This window comes from Papio anubis, chromosome X, assembly GCF_008728515.1.
Source record: "Papio anubis isolate 15944 chromosome X, Panubis1.0, whole genome shotgun sequence".
Lineage (NCBI taxonomy): Eukaryota > Metazoa > Chordata > Mammalia > Primates > Cercopithecidae > Papio > Papio anubis.
The window spans coordinates 67,657,308-67,675,051 of record NC_044996.1 but is presented as its reverse complement, the minus strand read 5'-3'; the positions used below and the strand labels follow the sequence as shown (position 1 = coordinate 67,675,051).

General features: G+C 38.3%; 2 protein-coding genes across 4 annotated transcripts in view; one reads left to right on the top strand and one right to left on the bottom strand.

The window, feature by feature from the left end:
* Positions 1-538, top strand: part of SATL1 (spermidine/spermine N1-acetyl transferase like 1) — a 35,843-nt gene extending 35,305 nt beyond the window's left edge. The window contains exon 6 of the mRNA XM_009197867.4: positions 311-538. Within this exon, the coding sequence (XP_009196131.2) occupies positions 311-481 (171 nt within the window). The 3' untranslated portion in view covers positions 482-538. The remainder of the gene's footprint in view (positions 1-310) is intronic.
* A 4,486-nt stretch (positions 539-5,024) lies between these two features.
* APOOL (apolipoprotein O like) overlaps positions 5,025-17,744 on the bottom strand; it is an 82,314-nt gene continuing 69,594 nt past the window's right edge. For all 3 annotated transcript variants that reach the window (XM_003917944.4, XM_009197866.4, XM_021932867.2), the window contains exon 9: positions 5,025-5,611. In XM_003917944.4, the coding sequence (XP_003917993.1) occupies positions 5,523-5,611 (89 nt within the window). In that variant the 3' untranslated portion in view covers positions 5,025-5,522. The remainder of the gene's footprint in view (positions 5,612-17,744) is intronic.

Sequence of the window (17,744 nt, the reverse complement as noted above, 5' to 3'; positions counted from 1 at the left end):
ACAAGACTATAAAAGGAAGATCTTCTTGTATTTTGGAAACATCAAAACATGTGTTCTTATAGGTACATCTTTTCTATATGATAAAGGCTTTGCAAATCAGTTTTGAGCTTTTAAAGAGGGCTTTGAAGCTCAGAACAGTGAGTTTTTTTTCTTTTTACAGCTATAGAAAACTTCAAAAGATAACTACTATATTTGGAAGTATTATTCACACATAGTGTCTTGCATAGAGTAGACCTTCAATAAAATATATATGTTAATGAAGATTATACTTTCAAATGAAACTAATATTTGCTGGTTTGTTTTTAAACAGATAGCCATCAGAACTCAATGTAACCGCATGCACTTTCTTGTCGTCATTTGGAACCAGGCTTCTGTCGACTACTACACTAGTCGAGGGGCTTTAGACCTTTCCTCTGTGGAGGGCTGGCATCTCTTCAGTTTTAACAGAGAAGAACTCCTGGACATGGCATGGGAAGAATGAAAGAGGCCTTGAAACAACTCATGCCAACATAGCCTCCAACATTTGACTGTCACCTGAGTCTACCAGCAGTTTGACTTTGTTGTACAATACAGCAAGTGATCATCACATTCTTGTTTGAGCAGATCTTTTATTTTGAAACAGATTTTGTAGCTCTAGTCAACTTTCCATTATCCAAACCAATATTCTTTTTGAGGCATGACGTTATGCTCTGTCTTAGGCTGGAGTTCAGTGGCGTGATCTCTGCTCACTGAAACCTGTCTCCTGGGTACCACGCCGATTCTCCTACTCAGCCTCCCAGTAGCTGGAATTTTTAGACACATACCATGCCCAGCGTAAATTTTTGTATTTTTAGTAGAGATGGGGTTCACCGTGTTAACCAGGATGGTCTTGGATGTGTCCTGACAACAGCTTGATCCACCGCCTCAGCCTCCCAAAGTGCTGGGATTACAGGTGTGAGCCACCACACTTGGCCTATCCAAACCAATATTCTAATGGCTAGTAGCAGTAGTGATAATCGAAAAGAGCAGATAACTTAAAAGTCACTTATATTTAGCCTTGCGCTATTTTTTACCTACCATATTTCATCAGATTTAAGATGCTTCTTCTTTCACAGTCTGACGTATCTGATGTTGGAATAAACGTAACTAGCAGCATTTGTTTGTTTGTTTGTTTTTAGAGGCAGGATCTTGCTATTTGCTCAGGCTGGTCTCAAACTTTTGGCCTCAAGCAATCCTTCCACTTCAGCCTCTCAGACATAAGCAACTCTGCTCAGCATTTTTTTTTTTAAATTAAAGGTATATGATATGCCTTAGATTTGATGAAATATTGGTGTTTGAATATATTCAGATCTGAGGTTTTAAAAAATTCATTTCAGGCTGGGCACAGTGGGTCACGTCTGTAATCCCAGCACTCTGGGAGGCCGAGGCGGGCAGATCATGAGGTCAGGAGATCAAGACCATCCTGGCTAACACGGTGAAACCCCATCTCTACTAAAAGTACAAAAAAAAAAATTAGCCGGGCGTGGTAGCAGGTGCCTGTAGTACCAGCTACTCAGGAGGCTGAGGCAGGAGAATGGGGTGAACACGGGAGGTGGAGCTTGCAGTGAGCCGAGATCGAGCTGCTGCACTCCAGCCTGGGCAACAGAGTGAGACTCCGTCTCAAAAAAAAAAAAAAAAAAAAAAAATTCATTTCAAATACTGGAGATAAATTCTGAAGAGCTTACTTATGAAAAACTAGCAAGTAAACTGCTTCCCTACCTTGAGCAGCTTAAGTACCACTGCCTCCTTGACATCATCCCAGTACTACCTTCTACCTCTGAACATCCATAGCTTTTTGGTTGTGCTTATCTTAGGGAAGATACCACATACAACACTGTATTTCTGTTTCCCTCTTTCCTAGTAGAGTATAAGTCCTTTGAAATAATTCTAACTTTTGTGTCCTGTGCTGCAACCAGCATAGCAGAACATGTGAATTCCTACTACCTACCAGGCACTTCATGGGCATAGAAACTACACAAAAATTATTCAATGATATCCACAAGGAACCTTGTCTGTGAGAAAATGTTAATTACATAAATTGTGTAAGTACCGTATCTATAAATACCACCTATCACTTGCTAGTTTTTCATAAGTAAGCTCCTCAGAATTTATCTCCAGTATTTGAAATGATTTTTTTAAAACCTTGGATCAGATCTCAAACACACTCATATTTCATCAAATCTAAGACATATTATATACCTTTATTTTTTATTTGTTTATTTTTTGAGACTGAGTTTTCTTCTTGTTGCCCAGGCTGAAGTGCAATGGCATGATCTAGGCTCACTACAGCCTCCACCTCCCGGGTTCAAGTGATTCTCCTGTCTCAGCCTCCCAAATAGCTGGAATTACAGGCATGCGCCACCATGCCTAGCTAATTTTGTACTTTTTTTGTGTGTTTTTAGTAGAGACAGGGTTTCACTATGTTGGTTAGGCTGGTCTCGAACTCCTGACCTCAGGTGATTCACCCACCTTGCCCTCCCAAAGTGCTGGGATTATAGGTGTGAGCCACCATACCCGACCATATCATATACCTTCAATTTTTAATAAAAGGCGAGCACAGTCGCTTATGTCTGGTTGGCTGAGGTGGGAGGATCGCTTGGGGCCAGGAGTTTGAGACCAGCCTGGGCAACATAGCAAGATCCTATCTCTAGAAGAAAGAACATCTAAATTGTACCCTAGAGGATTGAGAGAGGGAACACAACACCGGAATTGGACTTGTAGGATGGGTAGAAGTTAGAATATGGAGCAGGATAAGATGGAAGAACATTCTAAGAGGACACACTAGCATGTGCAGAGAAAGAGGCAATAATGAGCAAGGCATGTTCAAGAAACAAATGGTATATCATAAAGACAGTATAATACACATTAGCAGTAGGGTGGGTAAGGAGAGGGAAGATAGGATTAGAAGTTAAGCTGGAATCAGATATGAAAGGCCTTGTATATCAAACTAAGGAGCTTTGATTCTGCAAGCAATGATGAGCCACTAAAGATTTCAGAAAGACAACTATTCATTATAGTTGTCAGGAAGACAACTATGTCATAATAGACAAATAGGTTAGAAGAATAGGGTAGCAGACACTGTATGACCTGTTCCCAACCCCTCACCCCTTGCCTTCCTCATCACGGGAAAATAAACACGATTTCCCTGCTCCCTATCTTCCTTAGGCTAAGTGTGTGGCTATATGACAAGTACTGGTTGAGATATACACAGAGGTCTTCTGAAGAGATTCTAAGAAAGCATTTACTTTTCTGATAAAAGGGAGTCAGAAGCATCTTGTGTACATTTTTATCTGCTATTTCCTACTTTGAATGTGTAGCTGCTCCCTGGAGGTACAGCAGACATCTTGTGACCATGAGGTGACAAAAAAGCATGCTGTAGAGGACAGAGTGGAAACAGAAAAAGTCTACGTCCTTAATAGCACCGATGAGCTACTGTCCCAACCCTATACTGCCTAATTCTAGGCTATAAATAGGGCTTTTTTTTTTTTGCTTAAGCTAATATTAAGTACTTAACTAGTTTACTGTCACCTGCAAGCAGAACATATTCTGAAATGAGAGAAAGCAAGATTGACAGTGAGCAAATTAGCCTGCAGGCTACTACAGTAACCCAGAAAAGTGATGATGATGACTTGAGGGAGAGTAATTATAGGATTAGAGAAGGTAGAATAGATTTGAAGGAGTGGGAGGTAGAGACAATTTTGTTTTAGGCATATTGACATTGGCATATCTATGGGATGTTAGATGAATATAACTAATAAGTAGAAATAAAGGTCTACAGCACTAGAGAGCTATGGGGGTTGAAGATATGAATAATAAAACAAATGGTGGCTGAAGCCAGTGAGGTCTGTTAAATGAAAATGAGAGCGCATATAGAATGAGAAAATAGGACTAGGGATGAAACTTGAGCAGCCTCAGCATTTAAGGGATTCAGAGCAAGAGAAAAAAATGAAGAATAACAAAAGCAGGAAAAATAGAAAGTAAAGGGATAAGTGAGTTTCATGGAGATAGTGGTGAAGAGTCAATAATGACATAAAAATTCAGGTAGGGGCTGGGTGCGGTGGCTCACGCCTGTAATCCCAACACTGTGGGAGGCTGAGTCAGGCACAGGCTTGAGCTCAGGAGTTCGAGACCAGCCTGGACAACATGGTGAAGTCCTGTCTCTACCAAAAATACAAAAAATTAGGCAAGGTGGCGGGTGCCTTAGTCCCAGCTACTCGGGAGGGTAAGATGGGAGGATTGCTTGATCCTGGAAGGTGGAGGTTGCAGTGAGCTGTGTTTGTGCCACTGCACTCCAGCTTGGGCAACAGAGCAAGACCCCATCTCAAAAAAATTTAAGCAAGTATGGAGGTCAGAATGTCACAAGGCAGAGAGGACTTGAAAGTAGGGAAAAAAGGGATAATATTTACTTTTGTCAAAAAGTAACAATTACTTTTTAAAGAAGTAGAACAATCATAGGAAGGAGAGAGAAAAAATAGTTCAAGGGGAGAGGCCAAGTTAAGGAAAGGTTTTGTCTTGTTTTGTTATTGTTGATTTAAGACAGAGAACACCTGCAGCTATGTAGAAGTGGAGGAAAAGAAACTAGTAAAAAGAGAAACCAAAGACTGGAGATTAAACAGGGTGGAATATGGTCTTAGATGGGAATGAATGAGATCAAGAACACAAAGAGAAGTATGTCTTAGGAAAGGGGGATGCATGGCTGAAAAGAGGTAAGTCTTGAAGGTAGATGGGAAGAAGTTGGGAATGGTCATGTCTAATAATTTACTTTTTTCTCTATGAAACAGGAGGCACAGTCAACTTGGCAGTTATAAGAGGTTTGAGGAGAATAAAAGGTTTGTAATACCTCTTCTAGGGAAAACAATAGTAAACCACTCAGGAACCAGTAGAAGGATTGCCAAGCAGTATTAGGAAGCCTGTGTAGCATATGGCCCTCTCAAATAGTTAGAGATGTTTTCAGATATTTAATTCAGAGGAATTAACATTAACAAAACCAAGAGACAAAGCCAAGCTTAAGTCCCATAAAACATAGATATTTTATTCCAGCTCTAGGAAACGGAAAAAAAAAAAAAAAAAAACAGAGGGAAACACATCTTTCCACACACCATTCTAATTTAACTGACATTAGTCTGGGAAAGCTAGAGCAGAAATATATGTTTATATGTATAAATATGTATGTCTTTATACATACATATATGTATTTTCAGATTTTAATCTCACTGGAGTTCATGTCTTCATTTTTTTTTTAAATGCCTTTAAAGGTCATCAAATGCAAGCTAATACTTCTACCTAAGTCTCCTCATCAATCCTTTAACATTGTTTGCATTGCATTCAGTTTGTCTGTTAACCACTTACGTAATTTATCAAATTGTACATTTGGATATATAAGGGAAAAACTTGGTTTAAGTAATACTCTATGTATCAGTTACCCATTACATGATTTTTTTCATCATTATTTGCAACGTCACACATCTTGTAGTTTTCTATGTAGTCTCTGTATGCAGTCTACTTCAGCTTCTAGTGCTGTACATATCTATATCTTCTGGGTGGGACTGCCCGTGATCCATGAGCTTGGGGTCAGGCATAAACTGTGTTGCACCTGATAAAGTATTAAAATGAAAAAAAAAAATTAGTCACTTAACAAATGTATTTTTGATACTGGGAAGACAGCAGTGAACAAACCAGATAAAAATCTCTGGTGACATAGACCTAACATTTGAGTTAGGTGAGACAAACTAATTAAATATATATCAGATGGTGGTTAAGTGTTATGTGAAAAAATGAAACAAGGAGGGATATATGGAGTGCTTAGGTGATTTGTAATTTTAAATAGGGCAGCCAGGGAAAGCCTTCCGAAAAGGTGATATATGAGCTGAGAACTGAAGGAGGTGAGGGTGTGCACCCTATAGATACCAGCAGGCAATGCCTTCCAGGATGAGCAGACAGCAAGTGTAATGGACCTGAGGTATATCTGAGGAACCAATATGGCTGGAACAGAGTAGACAAATGTGGTGTATGTAGGGGTGGCGGCAAGGCAGTGAGAGAGAGAATGATAGGAGATGTCATCAAAAAGACAATGGAAAGCTAGGTCACATAGGGCCATGGTAAAGATTTTGGCTTTAAGTGAGATGAGAAGCTACTGGACAATTTTGAGTAGAGGAGTGAATGATGCTATGTTTTTTAAAAAGATCACTACAGGGAAACAAAGGATAGAAGCAGGGAGACCAGTTAGAAAGCAATTACAGTACTCCAAAAGACATGCTGAGGGCTTTAGTTACAATGGTAGCCGTAGAAGTGGTGAAAAGGTACCAGATTCTGGATAATGCTGAAGGTAGGATGGACAAGATTTCCTAAATGGATTGACTATGTCTTATGAGCGAAACTCTTCAACTTGAGAAACTGGAAGAATGGAGGTGACATTTACTGAGATAGAGGAAAATGTGGGAGAAGCAGGTTTACGGGAAAACAAATGAATCGTTAAGTGTTGGATGTGTTAAATTTGAATTACTTACTTAACATCTGAGTACAAATGAGTCTTTTGGGTTAAGATTAGGAGATGTTAAAAAGGTTAGGAGAATGTAGGAAAGAAGACTAAGGTGGAAAGCCAGTGAATGAGGTAAGAGAACCAAGAGCAAGAGATATCCCACAGGCCAAGTGAAGATATTGTTTGAAGGAGGAAGGAATTTAACCTGTGTCAAAGGTTACTGATGGATTGCATAAGATGGAGATTGAGAATCAACTCCTGGATTTGGCAAAGTGTGGATCACTGGTGAACTTGACAGGCTTCCTGTGTCCCCGGCAAGCAGCTAAGTTATTTTCATGCATTATCTCATAATCCCACCATGAAGTAGATACTATTTTTACATTGTCCTTATTTTACAGATAAGAAAATTTTAATTTGGAGAGGTTAAGTAACTTGACCAAAGTCATTTGGCTGATACGTGGTGGAGCCAGGAATGAATCCACATTTGCCTGACCCCAACATAACAACCCAGGCTCTTCTTTAAAATGATGTTTATAGCAGTAAAAATCTCATATAACTAGTTTTAGTACTAAACAAGATAATGCACACAAACTGCTGCATATAATACCTTGTGCATGGTAAGTAGGCAAGAGACAACTATTTTATATTTACTTTATGACATAATACTACAAACATTTTTTCAGAAATTTGTTTTTATTTTAAATACGTTCAAAATAGGATTCATTTTAAAATTAATTTTATTACATTTGGGAACCATACCTTTTCTGCATAAAAGAATTTAGTTTCCAGTTTTATAACGAAAACAAAGGAGAGAAATTGGAATACAATGATTTATCTTACACCTATCTTTTCTAAAATGTATTTTACAGTGTGACACACCTATGTGTAACTTCATCACCAAATATATTAACCAAACAACCAGATTCATAAGTAATTAGTATTCATGATGGTACAGGTAATGCAGCTCTCCACAGAATAAATTCTTAACCTCTTGTCTCTTTGGGGGTATGTTATAGAACTCATGTAATCTATTAACTTGGATGAGGAAAATTTGTCATTATTTTCACTTACCTCTGACTTAAATGGACATTTTCTTCAATAATGAATACAGGCAACAAAACACAATAGTAACAGCAGTGCCTCAGATTTCTTTGTCACCAACAGAAATCACAGGTATCTTATTACATTATAGTTGCAGATTATCTCAAAATATTCACACTCACCGCTACTTAAAAATTAAAAGTCATTAGACCTATTGTTAGATGCTGTTGTTTAATACACTTAAGGAAGTTCATACATTACTACGTGTTTTACTTTCTGCATTTGAAAACATTATTCTGAGAAGAGTTTGTAGCAAAAAAAAGGGTTAGGAATCCACTGGTGGTTCTGCTGTATCTCTACTGCCATCTGGTGGGTACCATTGCTCAGTACAAGTGAAAAGAATGGTGCAACAAGTTTTTTTTTATCAAGCAGAAAACACTATATAGTAGGCATGTGACAAATAATTATTTTATGTAAATCTCAATGTGTCAAATTTGCTTAACAGTGTATATCAACTAAGTTATTTAGCACTTCTAAATACTTCCTTAATTTATATTCTTGTTCAAAGTTTGGTGAAAGATCTACCTTACACCAACTTCCTGAATTAGAAAGATTTTTTTGCCTTTAGATCACTCCTCAAAATTTCTTAAAAGGCTTCAAGATTTTAATTTATTCACAACTTAAAACAGAGATTCTTAGCGAGAGTAGTATGTAAAAGAATCCTCTGTAAAGCTCTTCCTAAAATCCACCTGCTTAGAGGCCTCACCTCTGGAGATTCAGATTTATAATTCTTCATAGTCTAGACCTATGAATTTTGAAAAAAAGCGCAAAACCCTCAAGTAATTGTGATATGGATCCCTCTGGTTTAGAACCACTTAGCCTGTCATTTGATTTCTATCTCTTTAAAAAGCTTCATCTCAAAGGCCGGGCGTGGTAGCTCAAGTATGTAATCCTAGCACTTTGGGAGGCCGAGGCGGGCGGATCACAAGGTCAGGAGATCAAGACCATCCTGGCTAACATGGTGGAACCCCGTCTCTACTAAAAATACAAAAAATTAGCCGGGCATGGTGGCAGGTGCCTGTAGTCTCAGTTACTTGGGAGGCTGAGACAGGAGAATTGCTTGAACCCGGGAGGCGGAGGTTGCAGTGAGCCGAGATCACACCACTGCACTCCAGCCTGGGTGACAGAGTGAGACTCCATCTCAAAAAAAAAAACACACACACACACACACACACAAAACACATATCATCTCATGCTCTTATAAGCAACTAAGAATTATATCTTTCTTAGAAATTTCTTCATTTCTTGAGTGGATTAAGGGCTCTCTTACCCTCCCAAAGAATAAGCTGTCATAAAACTCTTCTTGAATGTGAATGCCCTAATCATCATAATGCATTCCTTCGCAATTTTATGTTTGCTCTCTAATAAGAACCATTTCTGCTTAAAGCTTTTTAGAAGATTTTTCAAAAAGTTGGTGTTATAACAAATAGGAAAGAAATATGTTTAAAGTTATAAGACATCACTGAATTATAGTCTCAAATAGCCGTTCTGTGATATTTGATAATATCACATAACTGATAATTTAGTTCACATGTTATCTCATTGATATTTTAAGCAAGTTAGGTACAAAAAAAGGGGACAGATAACTAATAAATTGCAGAGTGAAGTTAGGATTGTTACAAATTCTCTTTTGGTTTCTTGTGCATAAAATCAGGGTAACATTCAGCATGCAGCTTCTTAGCAACTCAAATACTTAAAGACACTAGTCACTATAAAGTACTTTCTCAAACTTTTCCATTCCTTTTTTCTCTGTGTGCTTCAGTTTGGCTATTTTTTATTGATTTGTCTTTGAATTCATTAATTCTGTGCTTTCTGGTATATAGTCATCTGTTAAACCCATCCAATGAGTTCTTAATTTTGGGTACTGTATTTTTCACTTCTAGAATGTCCACTAGAATTTTTTTTAACAGATTCCAAGTCCCTGTGACATTCTCCATCTTTTCATCCATTTTGTCCATCATTTCTTTTTTCTATTTCATGTATTAATTATAGTTATTTTAAAGTCCTTTTGAGTTAACTTCAATATTTAGGTCATCTGTGGGTCTGCTGTTATTGTTATATTTATTTATTTTTTCTTTTGACTGTCAGTCACATCTTCTTGCCTTTTTGCATAACTAGTATTTTGTTTGTTTGTATAGTGGACATTTTGTATAAAAGAAAGGTAGAAGCTCCAGAAGATAAAGGGCACCAGACAGGGGTGCCCTTTATCTCTTTAGAAAGGGCAAAACACTTACTATCTCAATCTAGTCAGGCATTGAGCTGGGTCTGGGCTGCGTTCTAATTTTAGTAAGACTCAGTTAACCTCTGGTTCCTCCCAGTTCAGGTATGGCACTCCCAAGCTTCTGACTGACAGTCTGACTGGTTTCTGTCTCCACAGCACCAAAAAACTGTAGGAAATCCGGTTTTGCCCTAAAGAGGTTTTGAGTTTGGCTATTTAGTCTCTGAATCCACAAAAAATCTGGCAACTACCATGAGGGAGACATGACTCATGCATATGTGGCACATCCCCTCTCTCTAGAAGAGGAATTGGCAAACTTTTCTGCAAAAGGTTAGCAGTAAATATTTTTGACTTTGTGAACCATATGGTCTCTGTCACAAGTGCTCGACTCTGCCATTGTAGTGTAAGAGCAGCCATAGACAATACATAGATCAATGTGTGTGGGTATGTTCAATTAAAATGTCATTTCTGGACATTGAGATCCAAATTTCATGTAATTTTCACTTGCTATGAAATATTATTCTTTTGATTTTTTTCAACCATCATGGTTAGCTTGCAGAATATACAAAAATAGTGAGTCAGGACACCTCATACAGGCAGATGCCCCTCTGGGACACAGCTTCAAGAGGAAGGATCAGGCAGCAATATTTGCTGTTCTGCAGTCTCTGCTGGTGATACCCAGGCAAACAGGGTCTAGAGTGGACCTCTAGCAAATTCCAACAGACCTGCAGCTGAGGGTCCTGACTGTTAGAAGGAAAACTAACAAACAGAAAGGAAGAGCATCAACATCAACAAAAAGGACATCCATACAAAAACTCCATCTGTAGGTCACCAGCATCAAAGACCAAATGTGGATAAAACCACAAAGATGGGGAGAAACCAGAGCAGAAAAACTGAAAATTCTAAAAACCGGAGCACCTCTTCTCCTCCGAAGAATCGCAGCTCCTCCCCATCAATGGAACAAAGCTGGACGGAGAATGACTTTGACGAGCTGACAGAAGTAGGCTTCAGAAAGTCGTTAATAACAAACTTCTCCGAGCTAAAGGAAGATGTCCGAACCCATCGCAAGGAAGCTAAAAACCTTGAAAAAAGATTAGATGAATGGCTAACTAGAATAAACAGTGTAGAGAAGACCTTAAATGACTTGATGGAGCTGAGAACTACATGACACATGCACAAGCTTCAATAGCCAATTCAATCAAGTGGAGGAAAGGGTAACAGTGATTGAATTAATGAAAAATTAATGAAACAAAGCAAGAAGAGAAGTTTAGAAACAAAAGAGGAAAAAGAAATGAACAAAGCCTCCAAGAAATATGGGACTATGTGAAAAGGCCAAATCTATGTTTGATTGGTGTATCTGAAAGTGATGGGGAGAATGGAACCAACTTGAAAAACACCCTTCAGGATATTATCCAGGAGAACGTCCCCAACCTAGCAAGGCAGGCCAACATTCAAATTCAGGAAATACAGAGAACACCACAAAGATACTCCTTGAGAAGAGCAAACACAAGACACATAATTGTCAGATTCAGCAAGGTTGAAATGAAGGGAAAAATGTAAAGGGCAGCCAGACAGAAAGGTTGGGCTACCCATAAAGGGAAGCCCATCAGACTAACAGCAGATCTCTCAGCAGAAACTCTACAAGCCAGAAGAGAGTGGGGGCCAATATTCAATATTCTTAAAGAAAAGAATTTTCAACCCAAAATTTCATATCCAGCCAAACTAAGTTTTATAAGTGAAGGAGAAATAAAATCCTTTACAGACAAGCAAATGCTGAGAGATTTCGGCACCACCAGGCCTATTTTACAAGAGATCCTGAAGGAAGCATTAAACATGGAAAGGAACAACCGAAACCAGCCACTGCAAAAACACGTCAAACTGTAAAGACCACCGATGCCAGGAAGAAACTCCAACAACTAACGGGCAAAATAACCAGCTAACATCATAATGACAGGATCAAATTCACACATAACAATATTAACCTTAAATGTAAATGGGCTGAATATTCCAATTAAAAGACACAGACTGACAAATTGAATAGAGTCAAGACCCAATAGTGTGCTGTATTCAGGAGACGCATCTCATGTGCAGAGACACACATAGGCTCAAAATAAAGGGATGGAGGAAGATCTAACAAGCAAATGGAAACCAAAAAAAAAAAAAAAAAAAAAAGCGGGGGTTGCAATCCTAGTCTCTGATAAAACAGGCTTTAAACCAACAAAGATCAAAAGAGACAAAGGAGGCCATTATATAATGGTAAAGGAAAAATTCAACAAGAACAGCTAACTATCCTAAATATATATGTACCCAATACAGGAGCACCCAGATTCATAAAACAAGTCTTTAGAGACCTACAAAGAGACTTAGACCCCACACAATAATAATGGGAGACTTTAACCCCCCACTGTCAATATTAGACAGATCAATGAGACAGAAGGTTAACAAGGATACCGAGGACTTGAACTCAACTCTGCATCAAGCAGACCTAAGAGATATCTACAGAACTCTCCACCTCAACACAACAGAATATACATTCTTCTCAGCACCACATCGCACTTATTCCAAAATTGACCACATAGTTGGAAGAAAAGCACTCCTCAGCAAATGTAAAAGAAGAGAAATCACAACAAATTGTCTCTTAGACCACAGTGCAATCAAATTAGAATTCAGGATTAATGAACACACTCAAAACTGCACAACTACATGGAAACTGAACAACCTGCTCCTGAAGCACTACTGGGTACATAACGAAACGAAGGAAGAAATAAAGATGTTCTTTGAAACCAATGAGAACAAAGACACAATGTACCAGAATCTCTGAGACACATTTAAAACAGTGTGTACAGGGAAATTTATAGCACTAAATGCCCACAAGAGAAAGTAGGAAATATCTAAAATGAACATCCTAACATCACAATTAAAAGAACTAGAGAAGCAAGAGCAAACAAAATCAAAAGCTACCAGATGGCAAGAAATAACTAAGATAAGAGCAGAACTGAAGGAGATAGAGACACAAAAAAATCCTTCAAAAAAAAAAACAATGAATCCAGGAGTTGGTTATTTGAAAAGATCAACAAAACTGATAGACCACTAGCAAAACTAATAAATAAGGAAAGAGAGAAGAATCAAATAGATGCAATAAAAAAAAATGATAAAGGGGATATCACCACTAACCCCACAGAAATACAAACTACCATCAGAGAATACTATAAACACCTCTACGTAAATAAACTTGAAAATCTAGAAGAAATGGATGTATTCCTGGACACATACAACCTCCCTAGACTAAACCAGAAAGAAGTTGAATGTCTGAATAGACCAATAACAGGCTCTGAAATTGAGGCAACAATTAACAGCCTACCAACCAAAAAAAGTCCAGGACCAGACAGATTCACAGTCAAATTCTACCAGAAGTACAAGGAGGAGCTGGTACCATTCCTTCTGAAACTATTCCAATCAATAGAAAAAGAGGGAATCCTCCCTAACTCATTTTATGAGGCCAACATCATCCTCATACCAAAGCCTGGCAGAGACACAACAACAAAAGAGAATTTTAGACCAATACCCTGATGAACATCGATGCGAAAATCCTCCATAAAATACTGGCAAAACGAATCCAGCAGCACATCAAAAAGCTTATCCACAACGATCAAGTTGGCTTCATCCCTGGGATGCAAGGCTGGTTCAACATACACGAATCAATAAACGTAATCCATCACATAAACAGAACCAATGACAAAAACCACATGATTATCTCAATAGATGCAGAAAAGACCTTTGACAAAATTCAACAGCCCTTCATGCTAAAAACTCTCAATAAACTAGGTACTGATGGAACGTATCTCAAAATAATAAGAGCTATTTATGACAAACCCACAGCCAGTATCATACTAAATGTGCAAAAACTGGAAGCATTCCCTTTGAAAACTGGCACAAGACAGGGATGCCCTCTCTCACCACTCCTATTCAACATAGTGTTGGAAGTTCTGGCCAGGGCAATCAGGCAAGAGAAAGAAATAAAGGGTATTCAACTAGGGAAAGAGGAAATCAAATTGTCCCTGTTTGCAGATGACATGATTGTATATTTAGAAAACCCCATCGTCTCAGCCCCAAATCTCCTTAAGCTGATAAGCAACTTCAGCAGTCTCAGGATACAAAATAAATGTGCAAAAATCACAAGCATTCCTATACACAAATAACAGACAATCAGACAGCCAAACCATCAGTGAACTCCCATTCACAATTGCTACAAAGAGAATAAAATACCTAGGAATACAACTTACAAGGGATGTGAAGGACCTCTTCAAGGAGAACTACAAACCACTGCTCAATGAAACAAAAGAGGACACAAACAAATGGAAGAATATTCCATGTTCACGGACAGGAAGAATCAATATCATGAAAATGGCCATACTGCCCAAGGTAATTTACAGATTCAATGACATCCCCATCAAGCTACCAATGACTTTCTTCACAGAATTGGAAAAAACTACTTTAAAGTTTATATGGAACCAAAAAAGAGCCCGCATTGCCAAGACAATCCTAAGTCAAACGAACAAAGCTGGGGGCATCATGCTACCTGACTTCAAACTATACTACAAGGCTACAGTAACCAAAACAGCATGGTACTAGTACCAAAACAGAGATATAGACCAATGGAACAGAACAGAGGCCTCAGAAAGAACACCACACATCTACAACCATCTGACCTTTGACAAACCTGACAAAAACAAGAAATGGGGAAAGGATTCCCTTTTTAATAAATGGTGCTGGGAAAATTGGCTGGCCATATGTAGAAAGCTGAAACTGGATCCCTTCCTTACACCTTATACAAAAATTAATTCAAGATGGATTAAGGACTTAAATGTTAGACCTAAAACCTTTTACCTTAGAAGATAACCTAGGCAATACCATTTAGGACATAGGCATGGGAAAGGACTTCATGACTAAAACCCCAAAAGCAATGGCAACAAAAGACAAAATAGACAAATGGAATCTAATTAAACTAAAGAGTTTCTGCACAGCAAAAGAAACTACCATCAAAGTGAACAGGTAAACCTACAGAATGGGAGAAAATCTTTGCAATCTACCCATCTGACAAAGGGCTAATATCCAGAATCTACAAAGAACTTAAACATATTTACAAGAAAAAAACAAACAACCCCATCAAAAAGTGGGTGAAGCATATGAACAGACACTTCTCAAAAGAAGACATCTGTGCAGTCAACAGACACATGAAAAAATGCTCATCATCACTGGCCATCAGAGAAATGCAAATCAAAACCACAATGAGATACCATCTCACACCAGTTAGAATGGCGATCATTAAAAAGTCAGGAAACAACAGGTGCTGGAGAGGATGTGGAGAAATAGGAACGCTTTTACACTGTTGGTGGGAGTGTAAACTAGTTCAACCATTGTGAAAGGCAGTGTGGCGATTCCTCAAGGATCTAGAACTAGAAATACCATTTGACCCAGACATCCCATTACTGGGTATATGTTTATTGTGGAACTATTCACAATAGCAAAAACATGGAACCAACCCACATGTCTATCAATGATAGACTGGATTAAGAAAATGTGGCAAATACTCACGATGGAATACTATGCAGCCTTAAAAAAGGATGAGTTCATGTCCTTTGTAGCGACATGGATGAAGCTGGAAACCATCATTCTAAGCAGACTGTCACAAGGACAGAAAACCAAACACTGCATGTTCTCACTCACAGGTGGGAATTGAATAATGAGAATACTTGGACACAGCGTGGGGAACATCACACACAGGGGCCTATTTTGTGGTGGGGGAGATGGGGGAGGGACAGCATTAGGATAAATACCTAATGTAAATGATGAGTTAATGGGTGCAGCACACCAACATGGCGCATGTATACCTATGTAACAAACCTGCACGTTGTGCACATGTACCCTAGAACTTAAAGTAGAATTTTTTTAAAAAATAAAGAATATAGGTTTTGCATATTTATCACCTAAAAAAAAATAGTGAGTCGAGTCAGAATTGGCATACGAGCCATAGTTTCTCAACTTCTGCTTTAGAGGGACATTAATTTTGTAAGACTGTGAGAGATTTCATTCCGCTTTCATCAGATTCTTGAAGAGGTCTATGACACCAAATTTCTAAATTTGTGATTCCCAAAATAACAATTTTCTCCATTAATGTACATGAGATGGTAGAGAACCACCAAACTCATATTCAGAGCCACAACATATAGTTGGACAGTACACCCTATCTCTTCTGTATGGTGATTAAGTGGTAGCCATGGCTAGGCTCACTAGGTAAGTGACTTGCTCCTTAAGTATGCTCAGTGAAAATCTGTTTCTCATCAAAATGGCTAATTACTCTAGGCAAATGATAATAATGATATATTTTAATACCCACTGATACGCTTTAGTATGTCCCTGGCATTGTAGTTAGTGCTTTACATGCAATATCTCATGTAATCCTCACAACCATGTGAGAACTGTTATTGTCCCTTTTTTGTTGGATGAGGAGACTGTGGCTTGAAGTGTTTGATAACCTGTCCCAGGTAACAGAACTAGTAAATGCTGGATCTGGGATTTTGATTCAAGTGTTATTCTATAACCTGTGCTCACAATCACTACTGTTTCCCATGGTGAAAAAAAACTGTTTTATTCTACATATGAAACGTGGAAATGGTGAATCCCAAGGTTATACTGTATAATAAACTCCAAATGATATATTTTTATGTACTGGGTGTTGGTATGCCCCAAAAGTTCACATGTTGAGACCCTATCTCCCCCATTATGATGGTATTAGGAGGTGGGGAGCTTTGGGAAGTGATTAGAATTAGAGGAGGTGATGACGGTGGAACGTTCGTGAATGGGATCAATAGTGCCCTTATGAATCTTGAGAGAACTTGCTTCCCTCTGCTCTCTGCCATGTGAGAACACAATGAGAAGTAGGCTGTCTACGAGCCAGAAAAGGGCCTTCACCAGAACCTGACCATGTTGGCACCCTGATCTCAGAATTTCAGTCTCTAGAACTGTAAGAAATAAATATCTGTTGTTTATAAGTCACCCAGTCTATGGTATTTTTTACAGCAGCTCAAACTGACCAAGACATATATGATAAGAATGAGTAGCACTGGCATCTCTTTCTCCCTCTGCATCATCTCGATAGAATGCTTTTCATATACCACGTCACCCAAGACAGGCAAATAAAGGGTTCCAGAATCTAGATGTGTGAACAAAAAGACATTAGCTTTGGAAGGTTTTGGTCCCACTGTTAAGGTGTAGTATGTTTCATCTTCATAAAGATACTTTGGAATTAACAGGCATTTGGAAAAATGACCATACATTATATTCTTGTGAGAATATGGTCACCTGCAGATTATTCAGAGAGTCTAAAAACTGTAAAACTTGTCTTGATTAGTTAGGAGAGAGGACAGAGGAAAATAGTAAAACTCAAATCAGGTTTGTTATTCAATGACAGTTTTTATGAAGATTAAGTGAGAGGAGGGGGCTGAAATTAGAGACTAAATTCCGGTTTTAAATTAGATAACCTATACACAATGGAAAGAGCTTAGACTCTGATGTCAAGAAGATCTAGGCCATAAACACAACTCTGCTACTCACAAGCTATATGATTTGGGGCAAGTTATTTTAGCTCCCTGAGTCTCAGTCTCTTCATCATAAAATGGGAATAATTACCGATCCAGCAGAGGTTTTTGTTTTGTTTTGTGGGTAAGGGCTGAATAACATAATATACTTCTAGCTCTCTGCATCACAGTATGTGTTTGATAAAGGGTGGATATTATTATTCCCCAACCTCTGAGTTAGTCACCTTTCCTTTGCAATAAGACAACGGGTTTTACAATTCACATTGTACATATAGATAAACCTATGCAAATCCATAAGAATACATTGTCAAAATGGTATTAAACACTCTGT